At 42.6% G+C, this 24,492-nt stretch overlaps 1 protein-coding gene across 4 annotated transcripts in view; it reads left to right on the top strand.

The window, feature by feature from the left end:
- Positions 1-21,200, top strand: part of CD46 (CD46 molecule, complement regulatory protein) — a 53,472-nt gene extending 32,272 nt beyond the window's left edge. Inside the window, exons 8-12 of one of the 4 annotated variants that reach the window (XM_021102197.1) lie at positions 3,384-3,434; positions 11,721-11,756; positions 12,596-12,659; positions 18,086-18,198; positions 18,886-21,200. In XM_021102197.1, the coding sequence (XP_020957856.1) occupies positions 3,384-3,434; positions 11,721-11,756; positions 12,596-12,659; positions 18,086-18,158 (224 nt within the window). In that variant the 3' untranslated portion in view covers positions 18,159-18,198; positions 18,886-21,200. 4 annotated transcript variants of the gene reach the window in all.

Below are 24,492 nucleotides of genomic sequence, written 5' to 3'. Positions count from 1 at the left end.
TTTTCTCCCGTTCTGTGTGTTATTGCCTTTTCACTCTGTTGATAGAGCCCACTGATGCAAAAAAGATTTTAGTGGGTTTTTTTTTGTCTTTTTAGGGCCGTACCCATGGCATATGGAGGTTCCCAGGCTAAGGGTCTAATTGGAGCTGTAGCCGCTGGCCTACACCACAGCCACAGCAACACCAGATCTGAGCCACGTCTGCGACCTACGTCACAGCTCACGGCAGCGCTGGATCCTTAACCCACTGAGCAAGGCCAGGGATTGAACCCGAAACCTCATAGTTCCTAGTCGGATTCGTTTCTGCTGCGCCATGACGGGAACTCCGAAAAGTTTTTGGTTTTGATAAAGTCCACTTTATCTAGTCTTTCGTTTCCTGTGCCTTTGGTGTCACATCCAGTAAATCATTGCCAGCTCCAACACCATGAAGATTGTCCTCTGTGTTTACTCCTGAGAGTTTTATTCTTTAGCTCTTATGTTTAGTTCTTTGATGCTGTTTGAATTACTTTTTGTGTATGGTGTAAGGTAAGCATCCAGCATCATTTTTTTGCATGAGGAAATCAGATTTCCAAGAACCATGTGTTGAAATGAATGCCTTTCCCCGTTGTTCCCCACTGAATGTTCTTAGCATCCTTGTGACAATCATTTGACGATATATCAAGGGTTTATTTCTGGGCTCTCTGTTGCATTAGTGTGTCTTGTCTCTATGCTAGTGCCACTCTGTTTTGAATATTGTAGCTTTTTAGTATGTTTGGGAACTGGGAAGTGTGAGCCTTCTCAATTTTGCTCTTCTTTGTCGAGCTTTTCTTGGTTATTGCTCATCCCTTGATTCCATATGAATTATAAGTTGGATCTTTTAATTTCATCAAAATGGATTTTCAAGATGATAGTAAGGGTTGCATTTAATATGTAAGTCACTTTGCGTAATATTAACATCCTAATAGTAAGTTGTCCAATCCATGGACACAGGATGTCTTTCTATTTATTTGTATCTTAATTTTTTCAGCAATGTTTTATAGTTTTCACTGTATGAATCTTTTACTTCCTGTGTTAAGTTTACTCCTGAGTATTTTATTCTTTTTGATAATGACTGTAAACGGAATTATTTCCTTAGTTTCCTTTTTGGATTGTTCATTGTTCATGTGTAAACATGGAACTGATTTTTGTTTGTTGCTTTTGTAGCCTGCACCTTTGCTAAGTTCTTTTATTCTCTCAGGTTTGTGTATATGTATCTGTGTCTGTGTGTATGGGGGTGTGTGTGTAATCTTTGAGTTGCCCTTTTATAAGATCATGTTATCTTGAACAGAGATCATTTTATTTCTTCTTACCCAGTTTGGATGCTTCTTGTTTCTCTTACTTACCTGATTGTTTCGTCTGTGACTCCAGTATTATGTTGCACAGCAGTGGCAAGTGCAGGCATCCTGGGTTGTTTCTTATCTTAAGGGGAAAACTTGTAGTTTTTCACCATTGAGAATGATGTTAGCTACGGATTTTCAACAAATGGCCTTTATTGTGTTAAAGTTTCCTTCTGTTGCAAATCACATCTTAAACTGTTTTTAAGCCCTCATGTATCTTTTAATTTTTTTTTCTTCCACTTCTGTGAGATAGACTTGACACATGGCACTGTATAAAGTTTACAACATACATCTTAATGATGTGGCTATCATACATCATGAAATGATTGCCACAATAAGTTCAGTGAACTTCCATCATCTTGTATAATTTAAAATTAGAGAAAAGAAATGGTTCTCCTTGTCATGAGAACTCTTAGGGTGTTCTAGAGCAGTGTTACGGTTTTCTCCAGATATGTGCCCAGGAGTGGGGTTGCTGGGTTGTGTGGTAGTTTTATTTTTAATTTTTTTAAGGAACCTTCATACTCTTTTCCATAGTGGATGCACCAATTTACTTTCCCACCAACAGTGTATGACAATTCTCTCTTTTCCACACCCTTTCCAGCATTTATTATTTGTAGACTTTTTGATGATGGCCATTCTGACCAGTGTGAGGTGATACCTCATATAGTTGTGATTTGCACTGATAATTAGCAATGCTGAGCATCTTTTCATGTCCTTTTTGGCCATCTGTATATCTTTGGAGAAATGTCTGTTTAGATCTTCTGCCCCATTTTTTGATTGAGTTGTTTATTTTTTTGACGTTGAGCTTCATGAGTTGTTTATGATATCCTTTTTAAGTTTATTTAGGTCCCATTTGTTTATTTTTGTTTTTATTTTCATTACTCTAGCAAGTGGCTCAAAAAATATAATGCAATTTATGTCAAAGAATGTTCTGCCTGTGTTTTCCTTTAAGAGTTTTATATTATCTGGCCTTACATTTAGGTTGTTAATACATTTGGAGTTTATTTTTGTGTGCGGTATTAGAGACTGTTCTAATTTCATTCTTTTGCATGTAGCTGTCCAGTTTTCCCAGCACCACTTATTGAGAAATTGTCTTTTCTCCATTATATATTCTTGCCTCCTTTGTTGTGGATTAGTTGACTGTAAGTGAATAGGTTTATTTCTGGGCGCTCTATCCTGTTCCACTGATTTATATGTCTGTTTTAGTGCTAGCACCATATTGTTTTGATGACTGTAACTTTGTAGTATAGTCTGAAGTCAACTTTCCTCTTAGAACTGCTTTTGTTCGATCTCAAAGATTTTGAATTGTTGTGTTTTTGTCATTTTCTCCAGATTTTTAAAAAATTTCTTCTTTGATTACATCAGTAATCTATTGCTTGTTTAGTAGCATACTGGTTTTTTGTTTTGTTTTGTTCTGTTCTGTTTTTTGTCTTTTTAGGGCCACACTTACAGCATATGGAGGTTCCAGGCCAGGGGTCTAATCAGTGAGTGCTGTAGCTGCCAGCCTACGCCAGTGCCACAGCAACTCTGGATCCAAGTGGCATCTGTGACCTACACCACAGCTCACAGCAACACTGGATCCTTAACCCACTGAGTAAAGCCTGGGATCGAACCCACATCCTCATGGATGCTGGTCGGGCTCATTAACTGCTGAGCCACGACAGGAACTCCTAGTAGCATACTGTTTGACCTCTACCTGTTTGTGTTGTCCTATGTATTTTAAGTATGATCACATTGAATCTGTAGGCTAATTCTGACATTTACAGTAAGCAAATTTATCATTTGCTTACTGTACCACAGAATATTGTTCCAGGAAATGTTAATGGACAGGAAGAAGAATGCTTTGATACTGAAATAAATTTATAGTACTTTGATACTACTTTCAATGAAAAAAATTAATACAGTTCATATAAGGAAAATTTATAAGGATTTTTGTACAAAGGCAAAAAATCAACACCTATGAATTAGAGGACTTTAAGCTTTATTTTTCTCCTTCATCTTTCCTCTGCTTATGTTTTTCCTTTTTTCTAGGACCTCCCAGTCCCAGTGATGCATCACCACCTAAAGATGCTGAGAGTTTAGGTATTATTTTGGTTGTTAATAACCCTTTATCATGAGGCACTAGTTTTCTATGTGTATATATTACCATTGTCGGTAGTTAGAGAAGAAACAACCTGTCACAAACTGCTGATAATTGTTCCATTTTTAATTGTAAAACTGTTTATTTTAAAGGTGCAGGTACATGACAGATAAAAGTGGTAGTATGTAAAGATACATGTAGATAATATAATTTTTTAAGAATTTCCCCAACTTAGGATTCCTAGCATGGTAAGTTTACTTTCTTAAATAATATAGTTATGTGTAGTTTAAAATATATAAAGCATACCTTGCTTTCCTTGTGACAGTGTTACTTTGTGTTGGTGATGTCTAGATAAATTTTCTTGCTCTTGGTACTTGGGCTACACAAGCCTTAAAGTGCTATTAGTTGGGTTAGTTTCCCTGTAACAGGCTGGAAAGTCACCGTTGATGTTGGCTTGCAGAGTTCAGACAGTACACGTTAAAGAACTTGATGGAGTATAGTTGTGACAGTTCAATAAAATGTGAAGATTTATTGATAAGGATGGAGTTTCCTGGTGGCCTAGTGGGTTAAGGACCTGGCATTGTCACTGCTGTGACTCGGGTCACAGCTCTGGCACTGATTCGATCCCTGACCTGGGGCCTTCAGTTGCCATGCATGTGGCCATAAGAAGAAAGATTTATCGAAAGGGAATGAAGAAAAATAACTATTACTTCTCTTTATAAAGTTAATCTTTTTATAAAATGCACTTGAGGCCTGCTGTATTTTCCCTTGGAACACTGTGGTCAAACTGCCACTGTGCCAGGCGAATTCAGTGCCATCTTAAGATGCTTATACTGGATAATATGTATGACGTGAAAAAAGAAATAGAGCTGATCATAACATTTTGTACCTTGAATTAGAGATAATAAAAATATTGGCAGTTCAGCAGCAGAGGTACCGCTGACGAGCATTTCTAGGCATTAAGGTTTGGTAGTATTGAGTCCCCTCGTGCTCTCGTAGTTAGACCCAAGGGAACTTTCACTGCTATGGCCCGGGGTCAGACCCTGGTCTGGGAGCTGAGATTCTACACCAAGCCACTGCTCACCACAGCCACAATAAATGAGTAAATAAATAAAAATAAAAATGGGTAAAGGATTAAATAAAAGATTTGAGGGTATTACTTATTGCCAGGGTTTTGTTTCTTTGCATAGTTTTTATCCCTGTGCTCTGGTGTTTCATTTACATTTTTAGAATCTCCTTGGGAGTTAGGACTATGTTTTAATTTGGAGTAAGAGGGAATAGGAGCTATGAAGATACAATAAGGTACTGTTTGTGACGACTCTGCAAATAGCATATATGTGATGTATTAATAGCACTCCATTTGTGACTTATTCCACAGACCCACTTAGGGAAAATATATAAATTTATAATAAAATCATAAGTAATAATAGACGGTTGAACTAAACTGATTACAACAAGATAACTACATTTTTATTTTTAATTTATTTTATTGAAGATTTTTATTTTTTCCATTATAGTTGATTCACAAAGGTCTGTCAATTTCTGCTGTACAGCAAAGCGACCCAGTTGTGTGTGTCTGTGTGTCTGTGTGTGTGTACACACAGGAGTGGGGGTGCTGGATCATATGGAGTTCTATATTTAGTTTTCTGAGGGACCTCCATACTGCTTTCCATTGTAGTTGTACCAATTTACATTCCCACCAACAGTGCAGGAGGGTTCCCTTTTCTCCACACCCCCTCCAGCACTTGTTATTTGTTGACTTGTTAATGATGGCTGTTTGATTGGAGTGAGGTGGTACCTCATAGTAGTTTGATTTGCATTTTTCTCTAATAATTAGAGATGTTGAGCATTTTTTTCATGTGCCTGTTGGTCGTCTGTATGTCTTCTTTGGAGAAATGTTTATTCAGGTCTTCTGCCCATTTTTCAATTGGGTTGTTGGGTTTTTTGCTGTTGAGTTGTATAAGTCGTTGATATATTTTAGAGATTAAGCCCTTGTCAGTTGCATCATTTGAAGCTGTTTTCTCCAATTCTGTAGCTTGTCTTTTTGCCTTTTTTTATGGTTCTCTTTGCTGTGCAAAGGCTTTTAAGTTTGATTAGGTCTCATTGGTTTATTTTTGTTTTTATTTCTTGTTGCCTTGGGAGACTGACCTAAGAAAACATTTGTACAGTTGATGGCAGAAAATGTTTTGCCTATGTTTACTTTTTTAAGTCTTTAAGCCGTCTTGAGTTTATTTTTTGTGCATGGTGTGAGGGTGCGTTCTAGTTTCATTGATTTACATGCAGCTGTCCAGGTTTCCCAGCACCACTTGCTGGAAAGACTGTTTTTTTCCTCATTTTATATTCTTGCCTCCTTTGTTGAAGATTTATTGACTGTAGGTAGGTGTCTGGGTTTATTTCTGGTTCTCTATTCTGTTCCATTGATCTGTATGTCTGTTTTGGTACCAGTTCCACACTGTCTTGGTTACTGTAGCTCTTAATATTGCCTGAAGTCTGGGAGAGTTATGCCTCCTGCTTGGTTTTTGTTCCTCAGGATTGCTTTGGCAATTCTGGGTCTTTTATGGTTCCATATAAATTTTGGGGTTGCTTGTTCTAGTTCTGTAAAAAATGTCCTGGTAATTTGATGAGGATTGCAGTGAATGTGTAGATTGCTTTGAGTAGTATGGCCATCTTAACAATATCAAGTCTTCCATTCCAAGAGCATGGACTATCTTTCCATTTCTTTGAATCCTCTTTAATTTCCTTAATTCCTGTTTTATAGTTCTCAGCATATAAGTCTTTTACCTCCTTGGTCAGGTTTATTTCTAGGTGTTTAATTTTGGGGGGTGTGATTTTAAAAGGTATTGTATTCTTATGTTCCTTTTCTAATATTTCATTGTTAGTATACAGAAATGCAACTGATTTCTGAATGTTAATATTGTATCCTGCTACTTTGCTGAATTCATTGATTTGCTTTGAGTAGTTTTTATGTGGAGTCCTTAGGGTTTTCTATATATAGTATTAAGTCATCTGCACAGAGTGGCAGTTTTACTTCGTCTCTGTCTCTTCCAGTTTGATACCCTTTATTTCTTTCATTTGTCTGATTGCTGTGGCTGGTACTTTCAATACTATGTTAAATAAAAGTGGGAGAGTGGGCATCTTTGTCTTGTTCCAGATTTTAGTGGGAAGGCTTCCAGCTTTTCTCCATTGAGTATTATATTGGCTGTGGGTTTGTCATAAATGGCTTTAATTATGTTCCCTCTATACCCACTTTGGTAAGAGTTTTTATCATGAATGGATGTTGGATTTTTGTTTGTTTTTTGTCTTTTGTCCTTTTTAGGGCCGCACCGGCGGCATACGGAGGTTCCCAGGTGAAGGGTCTAATCAGAGCTGTAGCTGCCAGCCTACGCCAGAGCCACAGCAACGCCAGATCTGAGCCACATCTGCAGCCTACACCACAGCTCACAGCAACGCTGGATCCATAACCCACTGAGCGAGGCCAGGGATCGAACCTGCAACCTCAGGGTTCCCAGTCAGATTTGTTTCCACTGCACCATGCTGGGAACTCCTGGATGTTGGATTTTGGCACATGCTTTTTCTGCATCTATTGAGATGATTGTGTAATTTTTGACTTTTCTTTTGTTAATGTGGTATATGATATTGATTGATTTGTGTATGTTGAACCATTCTTGTGCACCTGGGATGAATCCCACCTGGTCATGGTGTATGCTGTTTTTTGTATGTTGTTGGATTCGGTTGGCTAAAATTTTGTTGAGATTCTTTGCATCTGTATTCATCAAATATATTGGCCTGTACTTTTCTTTTTCAGCAGTATCTTTGGTTTTCATATAAGGATGCTGATGGCTTCATAGAATGTCTTTGGGAGTGTTCTTTCTTCAACCTTCTGGAGAAGTTTAAGAAGGATGGGTATAAGTTCTTCTTTGTATGTTTGGTAGAATTCACCTATGAAGCCATCTGGTCTTGGCCTTTTGTTTATAGGGAGCATTTTTATTATATATTGAATTTCACTTCTAGTGATTGGTCTGTTCAGTTGATCTATATCTTCTTGATTCATTTTGGGGGCGGGCTGTAATGTAAGTCTCTAGAAAGTTGACTATTTGTTCTAGGTTGTCAAATTTGTTGGCATGTAATTTTTCATAGTATTCTCTTACGATTCTTTGTATTTCAGCAGTATCCTTTGAGATTTCTCCTTTTTTATTTCGTATTTTGTTTGAGTTCTTTCTCTCCTCTTCTTGGTGAGTCTGGCCAGAGGTTTGTCAATTTTGTTTACACTTTCAAAGAACCAGCTCTTGGTTTTATTGATTTTTTTCCATTATTTTTTGAACCTCTATTTTATTGATTTCCTCTCTGATCTTTATGATTTCCTCCCTTCCACTGACTTTAGGTTTTATTTGTTCTTTTTCTAATTCCTTTAGGTGGTAGCTTAAGTTGTCAATTGGAGGTATTTCTTCTTTTCTGTTGAAGGCCTGTATTGCTGTGTATTTCTCTCTGAGCACTGCTTTTACGGCATCCCATAGATTTTGAATGGTTGTGTTTTCATTATCATTTGTCTCAAGGTATTTTTTAATTTTCCCTTTTGATTTCCTCTTTTACCCATTTGTTTTTTAGTAGCATGTTGTTTAATCTTAGGCAGTCAGTCTTTTCTTATTTCTTTTCCTGTGGTTGATTTCTGATTTCATGCCATTGTGGTCTGAGAAGATGTTTGCAATAATTTCTACACTCTTAAATTTGTTGAGGTTAGTTTTGTGCCCAATATATGGTCAATCCTTGGTAAGTTCCATGCGCACTTGAAAAGCATGTATTTACTGATTTTTTTTTTTTTTGGATGTAATGTCCTGAAAATGTCAAATAAGTCTAAATTTTCTCCTGTGTCATTTAAGATCTCTGCTGCCTCATTGATTTTCTGTCTAGAGGGTCTGTCCATTGATGTGAGAGGGGTGTTAAAGTCTCCTACTAGTATTCCCATCAGTTTCTCCTTTTATGTCTGTTACTATTTGTTGTGATATAGGAGTATTCATGCTCCTATTTTAGGGGCATATATATCGACCCTTGTAATAGCCTTTTCTTGAATCGATCCTTGTATCATTAAGTAGTGTCCTTCTTTGTCTTTCTTTATGACCCTCGTTTTAAAGTCTGTTTTGTCTGATGTGAGTGTTGCACACACTGCTTTCCTGCTTTCCTGCGTTCTTCACTCGCATGAACTTTTTCCGTCCTCTCACTTTGAGTTTATGCTCTTGGAGACAGCATATTGCAGGCTCTTGTTTTTTAATCTAATCTGCCACTCTGTGTGTTTTGATTGGAGCATCCACTACATTGATAAAGTACTTATTGATAAATATGTATTTATTGCCATTTTAAACCTTGTTTTCCTGTCGATTGTACTTTTCTCCTTTGTTCCTTTCTTTTTTGGTTGCATGATTTCCTTTTATTTTATTTTTGTGTCCTCTTATTTATAGTTTTTGTAAATGTAATGTTTGGTTTTGATTTGTAGTTGTCCTGTTTTTCAAGTATGTTAACCCCTTCCTCTCTCTGCTTTTGCTTGAGAGTCATATAGGCTCAAACACATTGTTTAAAAAAAAAAGAGTCTAGATTTTCTTCCTTTCCTTCCTCACATTTTATGATTTTGAAGTTCTTTTTTAATATGTTCATGTTTGTCTTTTTTTTTTTTTTTCTGCTCTTTGTGTTTATTGTTGCTTGTACGATAGGTTTTTTTTTCCTTTGAAATTTTTAAATACTGGCTTATTTAAGCAACTGCTTTCCAGCTGTGATTCTTCCATCCTTTCTTCTCACTTCTTTTTTATTTGGAGAAGCCCTTTCAGTATTTCTTTTAGAGTAGGTTTGGTACCTGTACTCTTTTAGTTTTCATTTTTGGAGAACTTCTTCATTTCTCCTTCTGTTTTAAATGACAATCTTGCTGGCTAGAGTGGCAAATTCTTCCCTTTTAGAATTTGGAATATATCTTGCCACTCTTTTCTGGCCTGTAGTGTTTCTGCAGAGAAATCAGCTGATAGCTTTACGGGGGTTCCCTTATAATTAACGCTTTGCTTTTCTCTTGCTGCCTTTAGAATCCTCTCTTTAACTTTTGCCATTGTTATGATAATATGTCTCGGTTTGGGCCTCTTTGGGTTCAACTTGTTTGGGGCCCCTTGTGCTTCCTGTATCTTGATATCTGCTTCCTTTAGACTTGGGACATTTTCACCCATAGTTCCTTCAAATATATTTTCAACCCCCTTTTCTTTTTCTTCTCCTTCTGGAATCCCAGTTATGTGTAGCTTGGCCTGCTTTATGGTATCCCATAGATCTCTTATATTGCTTTCATGTTTTTTCATTTGGCCTTCTTTCTGCTGTCCTGATGGGGTGATTTACATTATTCTATCTCCTAAGTCACTAATTGGTTCCTCTGCATTATTCATTCTGCTCTTGAGTGCCTTTAACTCAGCTTGCATCTCTACAAATGAATTTTTTACTTTTTCTTGGCTTCCCCTTGTATTTTCTAGTTTCTTTCTAAAGTAATCTGCATCACTGTTGGTAATCTGCTCTTAATTCCTTCAGTGTTTTTGCTGTGTCCCTTTGAACTCGTGTCCGTTGAGCTGCACAGGTCTATTTCATTGTTTGCTCCTTCAGGGGAAGAATTCTCCTGCTCTTTTAACTGGGAATGGTTCCTGGTCGTCTTCATTTCGCTTATATTTTTCTTATTCTGTGAGTTCAGGGGGAACAACTACGGTAGTCTCGGAGGGATATTTATATGTGCAAGTGCCCCTGGGTGTTTCGCGAGAGCTTGCTTTTTATTTTTAAGGTTCTGTGTGTGCTTCCAGGGAGATGGAGGCAGTGGGCAGGGCTAGTAGCCAGTGCCTGGTTGCCGGGCCCTTGACAGTGGCAAGGACCTGCAGCAAGGTGGCGTAGGCTACTCCTAGTTGCAGGGCCCTGGGACGTGACAGTGGTCAGGCAGGTATAGGTGGCGCCCGGAGTTTTTGGCAGTGGCTGCAGCAGGGCAGGTGTGTTCCCAGGGGAGTGAGAGCAACAACAGGTGGTGCTTGGTTGCAGTGCCCTCTTCTTTGCTGACGTCTGAGGTGACTGGGGTCGCAGGTGCTCCCTGTTCACAGGCCCCTGGTGGTGGCAGGCCACGTCCCCCTCTGTTGTCTGAGATGACTGCTGTGGTTTGTCCCCACTGCCTGTAGACCATGCAAGAGGTGCCACATCACACTCAGACCCCCGCTGCCCTCAGCCCGCACAAGAGGGGCCCCACAGCCCGTAGCCCTCGCAAGTGGTACCGCAGCACCCACAGCCTATGCCAGAGGTGCCCTGCCCTCCCAGAGTCTGCACGTGCCCAGGGAAATATATTCCTCTGGCTGTCCACCCTCCTCCTCTCGCCTTCTCCAACAGCGGGGCCTTGCGTCTCCTGTGGGCCCAGACCTCTTCCCAGGTTCCCGCGGCTCCCCACCTGTGGCGCACCGCTCCCTAGCCCCTCAGGCCGTCTCCACACAGCCACCCCGGTCCTCTCCCCCGAACTGACCTCTGGAGCCTGAGTCTCAGTGCCCAGCCCCGACCCGAGCGTCTCCAGCTCTGTTGTCCGGGACGGTGGCGCAGATGGTCTGTGCAGCTCTCACTCTACTTTGCCTTCTCTAGTCCAGCAGCTGCACCTTCCTCTGCGACTCTGAGGACCTCTGTCTCTGCTGATCTCCCCGAGGTCAGGTGGCTCTCCAGGGTGTGGGTTCCTTTCCTTTTTAGCAACTCCCTCTCAGGAGTGCTGATCCCGTCCTGATTCCTTTTCTCTCTCTCTCTCTTTTTTTCCCCCTTTTGTTCTACCCAGTTATGTGGAGGGTTTCTTGCGCATTTTGGAGGTTTACGTTTCTTCTGCAAGTGTTTTAGCAGATGTTCTGTTTGAATCGTTCTACATGTAGGTGGCTTTTTCTGATGTGTTTGTGGGAGAAGGTGAGCACCACGTCTTACTCCTCTGCCATCTTGATCCTTCCCCCTTTCCAAAATTAAAATTCTTTTCCTCTAGTTAATTCTGATTGTTCAGGTTACCTTTACTAAATAACCAGATACAGTAGCTAAAACAATGAAAACGAGGCTCCTGTTCAGAGTGTCACAAAGCGGATCCTGTACCTGGAATCTGTTTGGAAGGGTTCTGTGATCAAAATGACCTGGAACCACTGGCAAAGGTGCTAAAACTAGATTCCCAAGTTGTGTTTATGGTTATAGATGCCCTGATCAAGGTAAAATACAGTTGCTACTTGGAGACCCTATGTCCTCAATTACCTCCCAAAATGTTCTCATTTTTTTCTCAGATGGAGGAATCATCGCTGCAATTGTTGTGGGCGTCTGTAAGTATCTCAGACTTTGATACCCATTAAATCAAGGCATTACTCTGAAAAGGGGCAGTAATACCCATTAAATCAAGGCATTACTCTGAAAAGGGGCAGTAATACCCATTAAATCAAGGCACTACTCTGAAAAAGGGCAGTGTTTTTTAAAACAATTTTGCAGTTTCTATAGCTTTATAGCTTTAAACGAAATAAAACAAGAAAACCTGGGAGTTCCCATGGTGATACAACAGAAGCAAATCCGACCAGGATCCATGAGGATGCAGATTCCATCTCTGGTCTCGCTCAGTGGGTTGGGGATCCGGCATTGCCAGCAGCTGTGGTGTGGGTCACCGATGCGGCTCGGATCCTGTGTGACTGGAGCTGTGGTGGAGGCCAGCAGCTGTAGCTCCAATGTGACCCCTGTTCTGGGAACCTCCATGTGCTGCAAGTGCGGCCCTAAAAAGCAAAACATAGGAAGGGAGGGAGGGAGGAAAGGAGGGAAAACCTGACCTTTTTAAAAAAACCTGTTTGTCTGTTGCTTTATAGTCTGCACGGCCAGCTCCAAACCCTAAACAGTACATATCTCAAGATGATTACTCATAGGAGTTTGCGTCTCCAATATTGTCTGAGTGACTTTCTAATTAAGTCAAGGACTCTGCCTTACTGTGGGTTGTGTAATACGGTAATTGGATTTAGATGCTTAAGAGTCCAGATGGAATACACATGTATATGTGCTTATAGAAGGTAACACTTTCTGCCCATAGAGATCTGACAAATTTATTTCTTCTGCTAGAAAAATGTGAATTTGGCGATGATTTTGTATAGTTACATGTCATTTGTTTCCTGATTTCTCATAGTAGCTGCCATTGCAGTAATTGCTGGTGGTGTATACTTTTTTCATCATAAATACAACAAGAAAAGGTAAGTGAAAGTATGTTTCTTTAGCTTATCGGTCCTTCTTCCTGTGGACATACTTTTGTGTAGCGTCTTTTTGTACTGCATGCTGTCTTTTTTTAAAAATGTGCCTGCATGCGTGCACTGAATTACATGTCATTGCTAATAATATTTTCCTTTGTTTTTAATAACATTGCAAGAAGAGTAATCTGTGCAGGTCGCTTCAGCTAATTATGATGCAAGAAAATTTTCTGTGGGATTTGAGGTTTTTGTGCTATCGGAAATAAATCATGGACTGTTATGGGGCCTTCCCTACACTGGGTGTATCCAGCTTCCTAAATTGGACTAATGAGCAAGATTAAATATAAAATGATTCACTGTGGAGACTTTGACAGCTGTAGTCACTGAAATTTTTGTGGTGAACCTTTTCAGCTGTCCATATAACTTAGTTCTAAGAAGTATTATGTAGGTGGCTCCTTCAGATACCTACTTTGCTTTCTTTTCATTTAAAGTTTTTTATACAAGCTACACTGGGAAATTAAAAGCAACACTATTTGATTTCCCTCTTATGTTCTCTTAATTTACTAGGTCGAAGTAAAACTGATGTGCTTAAAGTAAAAGTTGCTGAGAGGGTAAGATTCACAAGGCACCTCATGAACTTTATCTGTCCTTTAATCTATAAAAATGAAATAAGGGGGGGGGGACTTGGAATTGAAAAAAGGTACAAATGCATCTTCTAAGGAGAATAGAGTTTTTAAACAATATCTTGAATTTTAGTTAATCTAAAATCTCATGGAAGACAGGCAAGAAACCTGGAGCATAGACCTCGAAAAGGTGCTTTGACATTTCTGATTTTTAATGATATTTCTTCCTCTATTGCTTTTGAAATGCCTTTGAATTCAAACTAATAATTGGAAATGATTGGTAGGAGTTCCCGTCGTGGCACAGTGGAAACGAATCCGACGAGGAACCATGAGGTTGTGGGTTCGATCCCTGGCCTCGCTCAGTGGGGTAAGGATCCAGCGCTGCCGTGAGCTGTGGTGTAGGTCGCACATGTGGCTTGGATCTGGTGTGGCTGTGGCTGTGGTGTAGGCTGGCAGCTGTAGCTCCGATTGGACCCCTAGCCTGGGACCCTCCCTATGCCTCGGATGCTGGCCTAAAAAGACCAAAAAAAAAAAAAGACAAAAACGATTGGTATTCATGGCTTTATGATATATATTCCTTTTATATTAATCCCCGGGTTTGGACTATATCATAAAAGTACATTCTTCACTCATAAAGAGCTCAACATTTTTTGTACTTCTTGGTTATATTTTGAAAATACCCACAGTACCTTCATTTGAGTCTTAAATCTTACATTTGTAGAACACATAATATGCAGATTTGGTTTCTCTACCAGCACTGTTTTTTGTTTTTTGTTTTTTTTCTTTCTTGGCTGCACCTGTGGCACATGGAAATTCCCAGGCTGGGGATTGAATCCAAGCTGCAGCTGCAACCTGTGCCACAGTTGCAGCAACACCAGATCCTTAATCCACTGTGCCTGGCTGGGGTTCAAACTCATACCGCCACAGAAACAATGCTGGATCATTAACCCCCTGTGCCACAGCAGGAACTCCAGTAGCATATTTTTAAAACTATCGAGACACTGCAGTCTGTGAGTAGGAAATACTACCAGTGACATATGACAAGTCTAAAAGATTTATGTAGAAATGTCCTCTGAAGAAAACAAAACAAAATAGCTTTATGCTCCTCATTCTCCTTCTTTGTTTTAAACATCACAATCCAAAATACTTTAAAGGTTCCCTAACAAGGAGTCACCGAACTCTTCTAGCGACCAGTGATCAAGTGTTGTAATTCCAAACAATTATCTGATCACTGTGCCTGCAGATTAAAGTTTCAGTGGCATCAGAGGCCTGAGACCCCATTTCTAATGAGCTCCCAGGCTCTGGTGCTGCTGGGCCTGGAGTACCTTTTGAGAAACCAGGGTGTAGGCCTCTGCAGCTATGCCCATGCTCTTTAAACTTGAAGAACCGCCATCAGGCTTACTGGGAAATGTTTCACCCGTTCAAGATAACTGGATTTTGTAAAAGACTCCTCATTTATGTGTATGTTTTTTAAAAGGACGCACAGTAACACCTAGCTTTATTTTGCTTGTCCTTTAATGGAAAAAAACGAAAATCATTGTATTCTCCCACCACACACACACACACACACACACACACTCACTCACACTCACACTGCTTTTCTTGCTTTAAAAACGCCTTTCCAAGGCTATAAAGTGTATGCAGTTAACGCCTGTATTTCTAAAGATAACCCTGGAAGCAGAATACCAGGCACAGATAATCCAAATTGCTGTTAAAACGTGATATGCGGTGGGTTTAATGTAAACTGGTATTTATGGTGACCTGGGAACAGCGTGACCCTGCTCTGGGCTTTATAGCAAAGCATGAAAAAGATCTGCATGGCCACTTATGATCATTACGTTATGATAAAAAAAGGCTAAAATGTTTAGTGCTCTGCGACAGTTTTCGGTGTCTTAGCTCTCAGTCAAGAGCAGGATAGGACGCCCGTGGGTCTGATGGGCTTCGTCTTTGCCCTCCTTCCTCTTCCCTTCGTAACTAACTCTTCTACGACTCTTTCCAGACGTGGAATCCAGCCCCTTCCCTCTCCTGTGCTGCTGCCTGGGTCCCGTTTTGCATGTCATGACTGTGTGCTTCCAAAAAATGCCTTTTGTTCGTATTTTTTTGCCTAAACGCATGATTTTGTCTCTACTTGAATTAAATCATCACTGAATCCACGCATTAGAATTATTGTGTAATTTATGCTTTTTACTAACCGTGACCAAATAATTTTTCTTTTTTTCCATTAAGGATATTTGTTTTTTGTTGCAATTTAGAAATAATTTACTGTTATGCTGATACGGAAACTTTGCAATTTTTTTAGTTGTCTGCTTAAACGAATCTTTTTTTTTTTTTGCCATTTCTTGGGCCGCTCCCTAGGCATATGGAGGTTCCGAGGCTAGGGGTCGAATCAGAGCTGTAGCTGCCACAGCAATGCGGGATCCGAGCCGCGTCTGTGACCTACACCACAGCTCATGGCAATGCCAGATCCTTAACCCACTGAGCAAGGGCAGGGATCGAACCCGCAACCTCATGGTTCCTAGTCGGCTTCGTTAACCACGGCGCCATGACAGGAACTCCTGCTTAAAGGAATCTTACTGAAGCTTTTTGACTGTACTGTAGTTAATCCAGTTCAGGTGGTAGGGAGTAGCATGACTTGGGCCAAAACGGTGAAGGAGCAAAATAACTTGAACATTTTTTAAACCCTCTTCTCAAATTCTTGGGCATTCCACAGCAGTTTCAAAAACTTTAAAACAGCAGCTAATACATGACAAAGGTTTCGTCGTTAGTCGAGGGAACACATTGCTGAAGTTTGGACGCATCCCAGGAAGATGAAAGGTCGTCCGTGAAGTTTTACGGAGATCGTCCCTCGTGGGAAAACGCTTGTGTGGCGGGAAGAAACTCCTCCGCGTGCAAGATGCACAGGACGCGGCATCGGCATGGAGCCGACACCTGCTCTGTGATCGCCTCTCAGTTTAAGGTGCTGAAGACCAGAACCCTTCTCCTCATACAGCGTCCTTCTCTGAACGCGAGTTTACATTACTCGGTTCCGGCCACGCGCCCTCAACGGTAAACAGGTCGCAGGGAAATGTGGCATCTGTATCTGCCGGATAAGGCTTCCAACTCCAAGCACCCTCTTGCGCCGAATGCCTGGTCCAGGTTCCTGTGGGGAACCGGGAGAGCCAGGATGTAGGAACGTCGTGGTCAGCTCTCCCCAGTGAGACTCGGTAGCATTCCCTCTGGTTTTTGTCCCCTTTGTTGCGCCACAGTTCCTTCCTTTTGGGGCCGCGTCGCTGGTATTCAGCCCCTTCCTCTTCTTCCGTGCAGCACTCTCCTCCCGCTGGGGGCCACAGACAAGCACATCTTATTTCTCTCTGAGGAGAGAGGAGAGAAAAGTTTGCTTTTGTCATGAAAGGTACCTGCTTTCTGTTTTGTTTTGTTTTTTTCCCCATCTGAAAAATGGTCCATGACCATGTAGCCGTCGGTAACCTCAGCTAAGCTGTGTGGACAGGCGGCATCCAAGAAGACACTCGTCCGTCCCCTTTGCTGGGTCCTTGCGGTTCTGTCCTTCGGCCCCTGCTGTGACGGGAGGTGCCGAGGGCCCACCGGCTCCTGCTTTCACTTGGGCGCCGGCAGAGCGATGTGCCCTCATCCGCTTGCCAGACCATCCCGCACCTCTGCCTTCTAGAAGCTGTGAATTCCCAGCAAGGGCAATATTTTAGCCCAAGGGGAAATAATCCCGTGTCAACTGCAGAGAAGAAAACTGTTCTTGGACAGAAGCCAAAAGACATTGTATCAGATTTTGTAAAGACGTTCAATTTCAGCTGGTACATATCCTGTCAAGACCCGCGTTTCCCTCGACTGCGGTATTTTCAGCTTGTAAAAGAGAAACCACCGCCACCACCACCAAAACATCCTCAGATTTTGAGAAATTTGAAAGGCATTGTCTTAAGCCACTTAACCCCTTCCACCTCTGTCTTTGGATGAAATGAATCGGAAGTGCCTCCTTTTTGTGCCAGAATGTGTGTCTGCAGAGCCGGGACGAGAGGGAATGATGCTCCCGTGACTTACGACGGGAGGCGCTACCCTAGGTTCTAGTCCTGAGTGAGTTTGCGAGCAGATTCTACAAAGGCCAATGACAGGAAGGGCAGTGTCCTGGTAAAAGCACAGTGGTGTTTGATCCCAGGCGCCACGAGGGGAAGGCAAAACACACCAGCCAGGAAGGCGGTGTGGGCCTCCCCAGCCCTGTCTTTCTGCTGGGCTCTCTAAGGGTACCTTTGAGGCCAGAGCCAAGCAGGAAAGTAGTTTTCAGATGGCCACGAGCTTCAGGGTGTCTGTAGACATTTGAAGTTCATCTCATGACTGCTGCAGTTGTAATATAATACAACCCTAGTTAGTAATTCACTTTCACATTTTAATCAAATTCAAATTGCTTCATTGTTATATCAAACGAATGTTTCTTTAAGTTTATATTAATGCTGATTTAATCTTTTTCAAATATTGGATTCTATTTAAAATTCTGTTTCTTAAAAAAGGGATTCTGCTACTATGAGAAAAAAAACGTATTGACCTCAACAAGTAGAAAAATCTAGTGTCTTGGCGGATTCAGTGCCAGGCCTCTTTATTGACTCTCCACCCCAGTTCTTGGGGGCTGCTGAACTATTACACGTGCAGGGCTGGGACAGTCATGCTTCATAGAGATGCTACCCCCACCCAAGGGCAACAGGAACGTCTGAAATGAACACAAGTGGCTCTTTCCCGAGGTGGGCGTCCGGAAGCATTCGCTGGTGTGGGCGTACTGTAAATAACTGACTGATCCACGTTTGGTTGTAGTTTGCCTGTTAGCGTCCGTGTCCTATGCTGGGAGTGGCAGTGTGTCTCCCCATCCCACAGCCAGCAACCCTGAGGGGCTTCTCAGGATTTCAGAAGTGGCTCATCTGTGTAAGGTGAGCTTGAGTGGAAGGTACCCACCAGATTCAAAGACACCGTGCAAAGAATTGGGGTCAAGTAAAATACCTTACAACTAATTGTCCTGCTTCTTTTTTTAATGCACCTTCTAGAAAATTGAGAATTACCTGCGTGTCTCATGTCATGTCTGTATGTCTTTGGAGAATGCTGGACTTGAATAATAGATCTTAGAAAAGTGTTGTTACCAAAAAAGTATGTTGTGGGTTTTCGTTCCTGAGGGGCCTCTCCAATCAGGACACGTGGTTTCCCAACAGTGAGGGGAAATGAGGCATCGCTGAACTGAAACGCTGTTGGAACCTTTAGCTTTGTAAAGGTTTCAGCTCAGAGCCAGATTTTAATTGCAATATTAGGAAATTTTGTGTTTCTCTCTAGTCTTTTCCATTGGCCTAAATTAAAATAAGGGAATATTTACTAAGTATATGTGACTGCTCTGGTTCTTGTCTTGGAGGGAATCGAAAATGTGATACAGGGATCAAAAAAGTGAGACTAGTTGAGCATTTGAAGTTACTTTAAAGGAATCCTCTGTTTACTTGTACAGTGACTGACTAGTATAAATACCTTTTTGTTAATTGTCCATGTGCTAAGTGGGCTCCTGGCATTTAATCAGAAGCCCGTTTTTTCAGCTATGTTCATTTCTGATGCTGTGTTCTTACCTTCCTTTGTAGGAAAACAGAGATTAATGCTTCATACAGCACCTACCAGGATAAAGCAGCCGCTCCAGCAGAATAGACGGACTAAATGACTTCCACAAACCCTTGAAAATGAAGGAAATCTCAGCATTTGAGAGAAAGACCTTGAGGAGCTAGGGCCTCCTTTTTTCATATGGAAAAGACAAGTTCTGTATGACCTCACATGTAGAATCAAAAACATTTTTCTATGGCAAAGGAGATTGGCTTGAAGGGGTGGGGGCGGGGGGGGGTGGTTGGGGAAGGATTGAGTGAAGGCGGGCAGAAGGCATATACCTTTTATACTTTTTCACCTGTAAGATAAACAGGGACTGTACAGCTTAGTGACTCCAGTTTGCGAGTAATACTGTATATTGGCCGGTTGCTAGGACAGCAGATATTTAAATCTGTAATCAGCTAGAAGAAAACCAGGTCTGTGTAGGTCTGTGCAGTGATGGATGGTAACTAAACTTTAATTGTGATCATTTTACAATAAGACATTATCAAATCCTGCTGTACAGCTGAAGCTTACACAATGCTGTATGTCAAACATGTCTCAGTACTGAAAGAAAAAAAATCGGTAACAATTATTTCCTGGCTTCTGACAGTATCAGGAGTAGAACTGCTAAACTGTAATGCTAACATTTTACTGGGGCTGGAGTGTGGTCACCACCCTTTGTGCTTCTTTGAGACGTGTATGAGTTTAGGTTTGAACCTCTTGTTTTCCGTCAAGTGACACTTGTATTTGCAGGGCAAGCCAACACAGTATCCCCGGGTGTTAGGGTGGGCAAATATTGCTTCTCTGCAATCTTTGAACTCAGAGAAATGGCATTCAAGATGATGATATTTACATTTCATTTGTAAAGAAAGCGATGTTGAAAATTTTTCTGTTCAAAGGTTCACGCCAACCCTTTAGGTTCATTCATCTACAGTCCTAAAAATGTCTTTTACGTATGTGTGCACACTTTTTTTTACAAATGTGTGTGTGCACTGCTTCAGCCCTTAGTAAAAGTAAGAATACTGAACACTGAGAATTTAAACACATTTGTCTTCCTAATAATGATTATCGGAAAATACTCTTAAAGTTAATGGGGTAAAACTGTATTTTAAAAAGTTATTTGTATCTTCTTGGCGACTGAGAGAAGCTATAAAGTGTATACATGGCAGTCACCCTTTTCAATAGCAGGAAGGCAGTCTCAAGTAATCAAAAAGAACTCAGCATCCGTTCCAGGCTTCTAGAAACAGTTGGAGGGCTCTAACACCCACAGCAAGAGTGCCGGCCGAGTCCAAAGCGGCCTCCAGTTCTCCTTAAGAGAATCCCACTCTTTAGAGGATGAGAAATCCACTCTAAATTCTGGCCATCGGTGGCCTTCCCTCCCAACTTGAATAGGCGTCTCGTAGGGAAAACGTGTCACCCACAGGTAGGCAGTTAATGTAGAGAAAGTTCATCAGAGCAGGTCACGTCGCCGCGTCCGTAAAGCACAGAGTGAAGATGAAGCCACGTGTTTCAGAAGAGCAAACTTACCTCTGCGGCTCCCCTGCCGCCCATGCAAAGGGAGGAAAAGAGCCAACAGCCCAGGTGGCCCTTGATGTTCAGGTGACACAGATCCCGGCCCTCTCCTCTGTCCTCACACCTGGCAGGGACTCTTTCCAAAGAGCCAGAGGCCGAAGAGGATGGCCTGCCCTTCCAATTCAGCTAAAACTCTTGCATCTACGCTTTTATACTTGGTAGCTCAGGTTGGGCCAGAGAAGCGTTGCCTCGAGAGAGGAATATGAGGAATCAAGCGTGGAACCGGGGGAAATGATGTGACCCTCTAAGGACGTGTTTCTAAGACGCTGTAAGTGCTGCTTCTCTTTGCAAGGATTCTGCAGTAACCAAGTAGAAGTTTGGACCTGCTTTCACATACTTTTCAAGGAGGTAGCACTTTCTTGGAAGCAAGGGATGTCGCTGTCGTTCTTATTTCTTCAAAACCCTTCAAGGAGTGTTTGCAACCAAAGACGTGCGCTTACCAAAACAGACTTTCGTAGTTTCCACTTCAGATTCAGTCTTTCCACTTTAATATATTTATATGTGAGACTGAAATGGGTGTGTAAGTATATATGTTCTGTTTGTCAAAGCATTTGTCACTTACCGAAACATATGGGGAAACCCCTGCTCTCTAGAAATGTGAGAGGGAAAAAAGTGTATTTGAATTTAAAGCGCTTGTAAACCTGCAGGAATATATTCGTACTAGATGGATACGTGCTGTGTATTATTGTTCATTTTGTGAAAGTTGTATCTTCTCACCTGCTATAAAAGATGTACTTTCAGAGCAGCTTTATTTGTGATGATGTGTGGTTTTCAGTGTCTCGTCTCATATCAGAACATGCTGCTAATTGGGGCCACCTTCTCGAAGTATTTCCCTCCCCCAGTCACCACTCCTGCCCTCCCCTCCAGGCTTCTCCCCTCCCAGCCCATCATGTGCCTCCCCTGCTCAAAATGTGTTCAGTCCCACCACACTGCCTACAGCATGAAGCCCAAGTTTCTTCCAAGATACTTGAAGACTTTCTATAGTTAATTCGCAGCTCTTCTTCCCAAGCCTTCGCTTTCTGCCACACTTCAGATAACCTGCTTCAGTCAAGCCAGACCACCTGCTCTGTGCTCTCGGCTCTGGTCCTGGTTCACTGCTGCCTGAAGCACCTCTGGGCCTGTCCCGTCTGGGCATCTTCCAGGGCCCAGCTCTCAGTGCCTGTCCTGTGCAGCACCTGTGGTTTCTGCCCGGCTCTGAGAGCACTCCTTATCTCCTGGCCTTGACTGAACTACCTTCAGATATCTGTGACCGTGTGTGTGGTAGAATATGTCTCTCCCGCATCGGTTTCATGCATGGGTGTGGCTGGGTGATGAGAAACCCGAGGCCCAACCAAGAAAGCGTAGCATTGGTGTGCATGGAACTGATAATGGAGTTTTAATGTACGCAAAAAAAAAAAAAAAAAAAAAAAAAAAGAAGAAGAAAAAAATACTTGCTCTCTTGGCAAATCTGAAATATGTGAAACTATGACATCAGGCCTCCTCTGTGTTTCTGAACCACGGCTACACACTGGAATCCCTGATGCATGGTTCCTGCCCTGCCCAGAGAACTATCATGTCATGGCCTGGGCTGTGGCCTGGCACTGGGATTCTTTAGAGCTTCCAAGCGATTCTAACATGCAGCTAAGGCTGAGACCCTCTGCATGAGGGGTTCTCAAGCCTGAGAGTCCACTCTACATATGGACTTATATAAAGACATAAGACGAATGCTTATGCTTACAGAATAAATTTGTTCTGTAATTCAGCCTATGAAAGAAATCAGAAAATGCCTGAAGCTTGAATTAAGGTCTTGAATTAAGTATCGTAACCAAAAATAGATATTTTCGCATATTAAAATATTACATATTTGTATCCAAAGGCATAGTCTATCCAGAAACAACGCAAAATTGAGAGAACGTACACGGATTTTTGTTTCTCTAGGCTGCTTTGCTTTCATCATTTCCAGGCTCATCCAGAAAAGGTTATCCTGGAATGGTGATCGGCCTTTATAATCCTGGCACTGCTGCCCTCCTGTGGACTCTCAGGGCATCTGACAGTCCCTTCCTTAGTTCAGACTTGATTGTTCAGAGGTTTGGGTCTGTTCTGTTCTTTATTTTATTTTAGGGCCGCACCCGCGGCATATGGAGGTTTCCAGGCTAGGGATGGAATCGGAGCTGTAGCTGCGGTCTATGCCAGACCCGCAGCAACGCCAGATCCGAGCCGCATTTGTGACCAGCAGCACAGCTCACGGCAACCCCCAACGCTGGATCCTCAGCCCGCTGAGTGAGGTTTTTATTTTAACGAGCTCTTTTCTGCTTGCTTTCCAGGAAATTGACTTTTGAAAAGGGCTAACCCTACTCCTGTGGCTTCCCTATGGAGGAAGCACAGTACTGGAGTCTGGGGTCAATGAGCTTTCCTTCCCTGTGGCTCACACGAGCTTCCGTGACCACACGACCTCCAGGACGGATGACACTGAGTGCCACCCGCCTGGGGCCTGAGCCACCAGCCCTGGAAAAGCTGTGTGGGGTCGTAAACTTCATATTAGCCGGGCAGCCGCTCGTGCTTCCCCGCCTTTGTGTACTTTAGAGACCGACCCTGGCTGTGTGGCCCTGTGGCAAGCCTTGTGCAGGACTCTTGGAAACAAGTAGGAGATCTGGTGTCCTGGTGGTTAGGGCTTGTGGCTTCACTGAGAATTCTGGAACCTTCCGCCCTTTAGATGAGCACCTGATCACCCACTAGCTCCTGAAAGGGGCCCCAGGGAAGACCCTGCTTTAACCTGTATTTGACATGGACTCGAGTGTTAGAGAGCCTTAGGTCGGGTCCCATACAACCATGCTTGTCACATCCTCGTGTGCCCGTGAATCACATGGTCCTGCCGACATGCAGATTCTCGAATCAAAGGGCCAAGGTTCTGCATGTCCCTGAGCTCCCCGGACTGCTCTTTGTGGAGGCCGTATGATGGCCTCCAGAGAAACTGGAGTCATAACACAATTGTCCCCCTCTTTGCAGGAAGTCTGCTTTATGCCGCTTAAAGCTTTTACAAAAGACCTACGACATACCTGTGTTCATTCATCCAAAGAAATCTGAAAAGGATTTTCGCTTGTATGAAAAAAGACAAACATCGCTCAGCATTTACTGTGCTGTGAACCTCCGTACAGGCCGCCCACGCCCGAGCCGTGACAGTGGCACCAGCGAGCTCCTTCCTGGGAACTGCACCCTGCATCTCAGCATCAAGCTGCCATCGCTTTGAACTGTATCTGAAAGTTATCTGTGCCTTGTCCCCACTCATGTCGTGGACCGCTTGGCAAGGTAGGACCATTCGATGCTATGCTGTATGTCAAACCCGCTCATGAAAGGTTGCGTGAGGAACGCCATGCTTCCAGACACAGAATGTGGCCTTCTGTGCAAAGGGCCTTTGCAGGTGAGATTCGGGAGATCATCTCACAAGAAGGCAGAGGAGGGCCTGCCACGAGAGAAGGCACCAGGACCACGGAAGCAACATGCCACGCTGCTGGCGTTGAGGTGGGAGGAAGGGACCACAAGCTGAAGAATGCCGCTCTGGACGCCGGAAAGAGCAAGGAAGCGATTCTCTGCCAGGTCGTGGATGGGACGTGGCCCTGCCCTGTGACTTGACTTCAGACTCTGACTCCCATCACTGAAAGAAGGAAGCTGTGTTGTTTCAGACACTTACTGTGTGAATGCTTGTGTCCCCTGGAAAGGCCTGTTAAAATTCTACCCCTGAAGGTGATGGCATCGGGGCGGGGCGGGGGCACTGGGGAGTGACTAGGTCGTGAAGGTGGAGGCTTCATGAATGGGACCGACCTCCTTGTAAATTGAGACCAAAGGAGTTCCCGTTGTGGCTCAGCAGGTTAAGAACCTAACATAGTGTCCCTGAGGATATGGGTTTGATCCCTGGCCTCTCTCACCGGGTTAAGGATCTGGCAGTGCTGTGGCTGTGGTGTAGGCCGGCAGCTGCAGCTCTGATTCCACCAGTGTCCTGAGAGCGTCCATATGCCTCAGGGGCAGCCCCAAAAAAGAAAAAGAAAAAAATAGAAACCCAA

The sequence above is a fragment of the Sus scrofa genome, chromosome 9 (genome assembly GCF_000003025.6).
Source record: "Sus scrofa isolate TJ Tabasco breed Duroc chromosome 9, Sscrofa11.1, whole genome shotgun sequence".
Taxonomy (NCBI): Eukaryota; Metazoa; Chordata; class Mammalia; order Artiodactyla; family Suidae; genus Sus; species Sus scrofa.
This window is presented reverse-complemented; position numbering and strand designations above follow the sequence as displayed.